The sequence below is a fragment of the Ciona robusta genome, chromosome 8, assembly GCF_009617815.1.
Source record: "Ciona robusta chromosome 8, ASM961781v2".
In the NCBI taxonomy this organism is placed as follows: Eukaryota; Metazoa; Chordata; class Ascidiacea; order Phlebobranchia; family Cionidae; genus Ciona; species Ciona robusta.
The window spans coordinates 8228402-8237232 of record NC_143242.1 but is presented as its reverse complement, the minus strand read 5'-3'; the positions used below and the strand labels follow the sequence as shown (position 1 = coordinate 8237232).

Here is an 8831-nt window from a genome sequence, read left to right as displayed (position 1 = left end):
TATCTGGTTTGTTTATAAAGTATGATTAATTGCATAATTACAACTCATTTAGTTAAATCCTGTTTTTTCGCACCCCGAAAAAATAAATAAAAATTTAACTTCCTGTAGAAATCATTAAGCGTGAAGTAGACATCTTAAAAAAAACAATTTTATTTGTCCCCGATTATAAATCAATTAATAGTTTTCACATATTTTGGGGGGTTGGGAACAAAAAAAATAAAAAGATTTTACAAAATTTAAAGTTCACGCGTTGTATAAAACTTTGTAAAATTGCTGAGTAATTGTGATGCAACAGTGAGGTAATTTAAACACCTGTGTTATAACCACCGTCATTGTCATGTGAGGATAAGAACTTATATTTTAAGCAAACACGATTACACGGTGTTAGCCGATCGATGGCCAAGCGACTAGCGGTACATGTGTAACATTTGCTTGTCTGGCGCAACATTTTCACGAACATACGGGAAGAGAAAGGAAATACAGTGTTGCCTAATGTATATTACATTTGAGCAAATACCATACTTAATGAGTCCATTTTGAAAACTTTTACAAAAAAATAAAAGCTACCGTACGGTTTATAATTTGTGATCGAAATTCTGGCAACAAACAATAGTTATTAACAAACTTTTTTACGATGATGAAATATACTCATAAATTTGTGCAACACTGGCCATGTTGATTTATAACAAACTGCTGAAGTGATTTCCTGACTTAACTCGCACGTTGTTCCAGGCTCGCCATATTAGTTTCAGTTTGAACGTTTGAGTTATAATCATGTCCGCCGGTAAAGCTTGCATTCAAAAGTCCGCCCCAGATTTTACGGCAACAGCAGTTGTGAACGGAGATTTTCGTGATATTTCACTAAGCGAATATAAAGGTAAATATCTTCACTGGTTATACTTGATGTTTGTTTGTTAACAGTATTTGAGTTTAGACATGCTTTGTAGTTGATACTTTTTCCGTAAATTTTTAATAATTCTCTTTGTTATTTTATTCAACCCTTCACTATAAACAAATATGATACATTTAATATCGCAGGAAAATATGTTGTTTTGTTTTTTTACCCGCTCGACTTCACGTTCGTTTGCCCGACGGAGATCATTGCGTTTAGTGATCGTGTGTCAGAGTTCCGTGATATTGGGTGTGAGGTGCTCGCGTGTTCCACAGACTCACACTTCAGTCATCTCGCATGGTGAGTGGTTCGTGTACCGTTGTCTTGACTTGAATTAATTTCCTTCAATCTCAGGACAAACATCCCAAGGAAGAAGGGGGGAATCGGAAACATGAAAATCCCGTTGATTGCCGACAAAAACTGTGCAATATCTAAAGACTACGGGGTTTTGATGGAAGGCAGTGGAATCGCGTTCAGGTATTTATAAAAACTTTGGTGTTACTGTCGTTGCCCCAATATTACTTTCACCCTTCGTCACAGGGGATTGTTCATCATCGATACCATGGGAATTCTTCGGCAAATAACGATTAATGATTTGCCTGTCGGTCGCTCAGTGGACGAGACGCTACGATTGGTCAAAGCGTTTCAGTTCACAGACCAGCACGGCGAGGTTTGCCCTGCTGGGTGGAAACCCGGCGATGATACGATCAAACCAGATGTTCAAGATAGCCAGAAATATTTCAGTAAACAATAAACACCCCTGTGAATATTTCAGCATCGTTTATTTACATTTATTACAAAGGCAGTATAATGTTCAATATCTTCTGATTGATTTGTAAGTTGGAAATCTTTCAACAGCTCCATGTTGTTCCGATGAAATATAAGCAGCATTGATGCCATGGCCAAGCATTGGGTTGGGTAACGGGGCTTGTGGTGTGGCGAGACCAAACTGTGCTGTAGCCAACCTGTGTGGTCGGTGTTAGTTGTAACCCATACATAATTGAATAGATGTTAGATGGGGTGGCAATCCTACTTGTATATTTGCACTTCACTATTTAGTAAATATATAATTAATTATAGACAGAAATAAGTTGCAAAATACAACCTTAATGTTTGCTGCTTAAATAATAATAAAGTTTGACGCACCCAACTACCCCAGCTTTCCAATGTGAGACACAAACCCACAACATATACTCACGTAGGTACGGCACTTCCTGCCCACATAGAGTTTGTAACATTACGCTGGCTATCCTGCCACGTCCAACCACTATGCGTGCCACCAACGCGACTCGTTTGCGTCGGGATCGGCTTACCACTGACCTCTGGTGTCCTGTAATCCATAAAAACAATATATAATTCCATAGACACACTATATAATTAAACCCACGTTTGTTTTTTATGCGACACACCATGACTTGTGCTACGTTGATATTCTCCGTGATCTGCAACGGAGCGTGAACCACTTCTCCGATCATGTGACGTACGTTCAGGTAGTTTACGACGTGAAGGTTCCGTGTAATCCGTTGCCTGTGGGAGGATAGTGTTCAATGTAACTTGTTTACCCTAGTTTGGGGAGGAATATCAATTAATAAATGCACAACCTCTATTCCACAACAACAACCTCGCTTCCACAACAACAACCTCTATTCCACAACAACAACCTCGCTTCCACAACAACAACCTCTATTCCACAACAACCAACCTGTCTTCCACGAATCTCTTCCCTCAAATCACGATCGGTGGCTGGCCCTCTAGTGTTCGTATCCCTCCATGTTTCACTGGTCGCAGATGAACGACGATATCGCTGATCGTCCGATAATCGCTCGCGTGGAACAACTTTACGACCAACCTCCTCTCTGTGATGTCATAATGGTAACAATGACCTCGACAAAATCAGCCACACAACTTACACATGACGTCTTGCTGCTTCACGAGATATATCACGTGCGTGGTTTGTTTCACGTGGTGATTCACGAGTTGTTTCACGTAAATGATCACGAGTTATATCACGACCATGATCTCGAGGAGTCTCACGAACAGATTCACGAATATGATCACGGGAAGTATCACGAGATGTATCACGAACCGACTCACGTGAAACATCAATGCGACGATCGTTCGTGGCTTCTGTAATAATAAAATAAATAGAAACAATTATCATAACAATAAATACAGCCAGCCACCCACCATAGCCCCGATCAGTATTGTTCGTTTTGACCCCAACCCCCCGATATTTCTCCACTCGACGTGCCTCGTATCGAGCGTCGGTGTCGTGCGTCATCTCGTTGTCACGGCGACGATCAACATCGTGATAATCTGTCTTTGTGACTCGTGATATTCGAGCGGCTGATTCTCGCTGTGTATGATGTCATAGTCAAAATTTAGGACATCACAACCACCATTATGACATCACAACCACCATTATTACCTGTATATTTCGATACGAGCTCTGTGATTGCGATTGAGAGGAACGTTCATATTCGGTGTAATTCCTGGAACACAACACAAGCGTCAAACATGGAGTCCACCCTCCCATGCAATAACCCCGCAACCCCACTTACCCCTTCCTATCATCCCGATCACCCCTCCTTCCCTCCCTTTCACCACCAACCCCCTCCCGCTTATGATATCCATTATTAGCAGGAGACCTTCCACGCTCGTCGTACGAACGTTTAAGTCGTTGGCGTTGTGTCTGTTCGTACCTGCATGGAAGATCACAAGTTGAAACTTATTTCGATTCGGAAAAATAGTCAAAAATGGGACTTGGATAAAAATAATCCATTTTACGCCTTTCCACAGTAAGAAAACACAAAACGTAGTATAAACCCATTGCAAAAGTTAACGCTTTTGCGTTTGGACGCAAAGGTCGGTTGGACCACCTAACCCCCCCAAAAACGAACGAACCGATTCATTTCCTGTAATCTTCTCATTTCTTCTTTCTCACGTTCGATTCGCTCCAATTCCCGTTTCCGTTCTTGTTCCAACCGTATGCGTTCTTGTCCCAACCTATATTAATGTACGGAGGTTTGTGTGTGATGACATCACCCAATATAGAACACCCAACCCTACAAATACTCACTTCTCTCGTTCCAACCGATCCCTCTCCAACTGTCTCCTCTCTCTCTCCAGCTTCTCCCTCTCTAACCGGAGAAACTCCCTTTCTTCTCTTTCTCTTCTTAACATTGCTCTCTCCCTCTCCACTCCTGAGGCACTCGCAGCCAGTGATTGGTTCCTCCCTTCTCCCACTCTCCTCCTAGGAGCATCCCTCCTCTGAGCACGGATTTGCTCCAGAGTGAGAACTTCCGGCTTCCTGATTGGTTGTTTCTTGTCATGGTTCACTGGTTTCGAGACTCGCTTTACCATGTTGGGCTTGCGACCACTGGAGGCGCTAACGTTGACCCGTAAACTCATTTCCCCTTTGTTCGTATCCATGACGACCTTTCGACCAGCTGTGAGGGGAATATGATGTCATTATATTTTTATGACAGTAAAATGTGTCAGTTATAATAAGTTTTCAACAAGAGTTACCACAATTTGCTGCTGTTTTGCATTAAAAGGTTTTTTATAGATTTGTCCAGGTGTTGAAAATAATAATAAACATTATGACACCACACGATGTTATTATGACATCACAATCACCATTATCTTGTTGTCGCACTCGTTTCCTGTAAGGTTCTTCACGGTTCGTTGGCTTTGGCTCGCTTGCGTTGTGTCGCTTATCCCCAGCCCTGCTATAGATATCTTATATAACAAATAGATATCTTATATAACAAATAAATATCTTATATTACCAACATAGATATCTTATATTACCAACATAGATATCTTATATTACCAACATAGACATCTTATATTACCAACATAGATATCTTATATTACCAACATAGATATCTTATATTACCATATACATTTATATAATTTTTATAAGGATTTTCTTTACTGCACTTTATTAATCAGTAAACATTACAACCAATAAGTTAGATTTGTTTCACAGGATTGTGTGTCTAACTACCCCTGTCTCCCCTGTGTTCAGGCACACTATACATTCATAGACATCATATATAAATTCATAGACATTATATATACATTCATAGACATCATATATACATTCATAGACATCATATATACATTCATAGACATCATATATACATTCATAGACATCATATATACATTCATAGACATCATATATACATTCATAGACATCATATATACATTCATAGACATTATATATAAATTCATAGACATCATATATAAATTCATAGACATCACATTAACCTGTTTTGACGATCGTTTCCTCGGCTTTTCCCAATGTCACTTTGTGATCGTCGGCGTGCAGATGATTTGTCTTCTGGAAGCAATTTTAATGTTAAATCTACCTTAATTAATACTATTTCTATGTTTGCTGATACTATTTCTATTTTACCTTTATTTGCTCCGTCATTTAAACTTCTAGATTTTTCATTCGTTGAATATTTCTTGTCGGACGTACTGTGGAACATCAGTATTATTAAGATATTGTAAACGGTGTTCAACTAGTTTTACCACAAACTGTTAAAACACAACTTATATATAAAATATTGACAAGTATAAATACCGAGCGTTTGAACAGACCTCACACAACAAACCTTTCTTTCATCTTGTCCGCTTTATTCAAGTCCTTGTTTGTTTTATCGGATGTTGATGTTGGTTTACGATCGGGTTTGCGTGATGTTGATGGATCGCTCATCGTCTGTGTGGGGTAATATGGTACGGGGTAAGATGGTACGGGGTAATATGGTACGGGGTAACATGGTACGGGGTAATATGGTACGGGGTAACATGGTACGGGGTAATATGGTATGGGGTAACATAGTACGGGGTAATATGGTACGGCGTTACATGGTACGGGGTAACATGGTACGGGATATTGTGTTTTAATTAGAATATTTGGTTTTATATGCATGGGGATTACATCATATGTTTTATGATGGTTTTAAAATGGTTGTTCTATTTGTGGGTTTATAAATATTTCAAACATGCATTTTAGGAATTGTTGTTGTCATTATACTTTTTTTTTTCAGTTTAACAATCTTTTTGCAAAAAATCTTTTTGCAAAAAAACAAATCCCTAATAACAACCAACCCAACCCACCCTCTCCACTGTAATGGTTCTCCCGTGAAGCTCCGTTTTATTAAGATGCAAAATACATTTATCAGCAGCAGCAACGCTTGCCATCGCTACAAAACCAAAACATTTCGAACCCGGACTTTTAGCGTTAGTGACGACTTTGGCTCCAACAACCTAAATAATAATGTTTGGCTTATAATGTTACAGGTGTTTGTAATTATGTCATCCCAAGTTTTAAAACAATGGCTTTGTTTAATTATGTTAGGAACATATTTATCATCTATGACATCATAATCACCTTCCCGTATCGGCTGAAGGCGACTTTGAGCTCACTAGCGCGGGTAGTGGCCGACAACCCACTCACCCACAAGTTTTTACATCCAGTATCCTCGTTCTTACACCTGTTGATAAACAATATAACTACCAAGATAATATTCACTATAACCTGACTAGATAACTCCTCTCTTCCTTGCGAATAATAATCCACACAAACCTTGATGAAGATCTAACACCTGATGATGACGATTCACTTTTAATTTCTTCTTTATTTTCATGTTTGACATTTTCACTTGCATCCCCACCATCTGGTTTGTCGGGAATCTCGAGGTCGTAATCCAACATATCCAGCACGTCTTCCTCGATGGCGACAACAACATCTTGTTCATTCTCGACCTCCATGCTATCCATTCCATCGCCCGTAGTTGTTGTATCGTCCTGGTTGTTTGCATCATTATTTGTGACATCATCGGAGCTATTTATGACATCATCAGCATGGTTTGTGACATCATCAGTGCTATTTATGACATCTTCGCTTTGGTTTATGACATTATCAGTATTGCTTGTGACATCATCAGAGTTGTTTATGACATCATCATTGCTGTGTTTGACATCATCAGAGTTGTTAATGACATCATCAGTGTTGTTAATGACATCATTAGTGTTGTTCATGACATCATCAGCATGGTTCAACACATCACCGTTGCTCTTTCCATCGTCGAATCCATTCCCATTGTCTTCCGTCCCATTTTCCCTCGTACCATCTTGGCTCAAGCCATCTTGCCCTGCTTCGTCCTCACCTGAACCGTCTTGCCCCGCTCTGTCCTCATCGGCCGAACCATCTTCCCCCGTCGTCCCATCTTCCCCCTTATCCCCATCAACCCCCGTTTCATCTTGAACCTGATCTTGCAACGACTTTTCTATTTCATGGAAGAAAACTTTCACCGACCAAATATAGACTCCACCATATTAATATTATAAACTTAAATACAAATAAAAATAACTTCGTTTACATTCGATGGAAATGTCCAAAATCTTCGTAGTTGTCGGGTTGTCTTCTTTTTCCAAATTAAAATAAATAAACAAAACAACAACAAATATATTAAACCAACAATCACCAACCTTCAGTTTTTATCGAAGAATCCTGAAAAAAACAACATCCTTAATAAAATACAACAACATTTTTACAAACATTAAACAATACGTTTTACCTTTGCCGGGCAAACTGGAGGTTCAACAACTTTTGTATCGACTTCAACTTTTACTGCAACGTCCCCACCTATGTGATTATGAATGTTACTTTAACTTTGTGGAAGGTTATTTAATTAATTAATGTATAACATCATAATTAACAACAATAATTAAACAAAAACAAACCAGTATTTTCAATATTTTCAGATTTCACTGAAACTTCTTGTTTTGCAACATCCTGAAACAAAATAACAAATTAAACCAAGAAAAGTCGGCAAAACCAAACAACTTGCGTCAAATTTCTTTGATTTTGAGGTTTTCTTCCCACTAGGTGATGCTATTAAGTTAACTTCAATCTCGTTTATATTTCCTCCTTCTTCAATAATTGCCTGTAAGATGTGTTGGATAATGTTGGATGTTGTAGCAGCTGCTTATACCCAAACATTACTATAACACATTTAGCAGAAAAAAATCATTTTTAAACATAATATGTTGATAAATGAAGTTAGATAACACGATGAATGTTAATTTACTATTTTTCCAAACCATCAGCGATTGAATAAATGAATGTAACTTACTTCATCCTCGCGTGGCCGGAAAATGACAGTCGTTATCACACGGTTTAGGCGCTCTAACCACTACACCACGGCGCCGGATTCATAGTAATGTGAATATAAACTTATTTCTACATAACTGAAGCATATGGTGGTAAATGCACTTTTGCAAAAAGTTGCATTTAAAATATAACTATTACGACAATTAAACAATAACCAATATATTTACCTTTTGTAATCTTTGTAGCAACGTTCCTTTCAATCCTTTACTTTCAAGATTCCGTCGTTCAAGTTCAGCCCTTAACTCCGCGACTCTCAGTTCGCCAATCTTCCGCTTTACTAGCGGCATTGTAGTAGCAATTTGCAATAATTTATAAAAATGATAAAATCTATAAAATAAAGTTAATATAAAAATGTTACCGCGCAAACTACTTTACGATATTTAAGAATAACTAATCACTTCTCTAACCTTTTAACGACAAACATTCTTTCGAAACAAGAATCCTAAATCGACTTGCAAAGTCAAAGGTGTTAAACATGGAAGGTATAGCCAATTTATGTCCGACCTTACAGATAAACTTCTTTGTTACAGAAAAACAAAGGAAATAATAAAAGAAATCTACTGCAAAGTTTGACTAAAATTACTTACACAAATTACCGCATTTTTACATCCGGGGTTGCATTCACCAGCTTTTACTGAAAATGTGACTTTTAATAATTTTGAAAGTAAAATTTTAAACTGAACTAAAAAAATTATTTTAAATGACACGGAGTAACTTACGAATTGCAAATATTTTTTACATGTTCATGTA

At 38.1% G+C, this 8831-nt stretch overlaps 2 protein-coding genes across 6 annotated transcripts; one reads left to right on the top strand and one right to left on the bottom strand.

Annotated features, from left to right (window-relative positions):
* Positions 1–688: 688 nt before the first annotated feature.
* On the top strand, positions 689–1661 carry LOC149733082 (peroxiredoxin-1-like). Its single transcript, XM_089882724.1, has 4 exons — positions 689–877; positions 1039–1192; positions 1247–1369; positions 1433–1661. The coding sequence occupies exons 1-4, from the start codon at positions 775–777 to the stop codon at positions 1644–1646; spliced, it is 594 nt and encodes a 197-aa protein (XP_089738850.1). The 5' UTR covers positions 689–774; the 3' UTR covers positions 1647–1661.
* LOC149733081 (uncharacterized) lies at positions 1656–8440 on the bottom strand. 5 transcript variants are annotated; one of them, XM_089882689.1, is made up of 22 exons: positions 8249–8440; positions 7759–7854; positions 7652–7703; positions 7486–7553; positions 7397–7418; positions 6492–7194; positions 6297–6399; positions 6023–6172; positions 5518–5621; positions 5316–5380; positions 5168–5240; positions 4532–4623; positions 3972–4341; positions 3797–3898; positions 3454–3594; positions 3321–3384; positions 3080–3248; positions 2803–3019; positions 2595–2748; positions 2280–2455; positions 2091–2222; positions 1656–1857 (listed from the first exon to the last, which is right to left on the bottom strand). In XM_089882689.1, the coding sequence occupies exons 1-22, from the start codon at positions 8366–8368 to the stop codon at positions 1707–1709; spliced, it is 3324 nt and encodes a 1107-aa protein (XP_089738815.1). In that variant the 5' UTR covers positions 8369–8440; the 3' UTR covers positions 1656–1706. The 5 variants fall into 5 exon arrangements, with proteins under 5 accessions (XP_089738815.1, XP_089738816.1, XP_089738817.1 ...); XM_089882690.1 differs by having other exon boundaries at positions 4532–4620; XM_089882691.1 differs by having other exon boundaries at positions 5168–5237.
* Between the last annotated feature and the right edge of the window lie 391 nt (positions 8441–8831).

Excerpts from the sequence above, each read along its gene's own strand:
- LOC149733082 (XM_089882724.1), top strand. The coding sequence starts at position 775 with ATGTCCGCCGGTAAAGCTTGCATTCAAAAGTCCGCCCCAGATTTTACG. Across the intron at positions 1,193-1,246 it reads CACTTCAGTCATCTCGCATG|GACAAACATCCCAAGGAAGA; the intron begins GTGAGTGGTTCG and ends CTTCAATCTCAG. Across the intron at positions 1,370-1,432 it reads GGCAGTGGAATCGCGTTCAG|GGGATTGTTCATCATCGATA; the intron begins GTATTTATAAAA and ends CCTTCGTCACAG.
- LOC149733081 (XM_089882689.1), bottom strand. The coding sequence starts at position 8,368 with ATGCCGCTAGTAAAGCGGAAGATTGGCGAACTGAGAGTCGCGGAGTTA. Across the intron at positions 6,173-6,296 it reads CCTTCAGCCGATACGGGAAG|GTTGTTGGAGCCAAAGTCGT; the intron begins GTGATTATGATG and ends ATTATTATTTAG. Across the intron at positions 3,899-3,971 it reads GATCGGTTGGAACGAGAGAA|GTTGGGACAAGAACGCATAC; the intron begins GTGAGTATTTGT and ends ACATTAATATAG.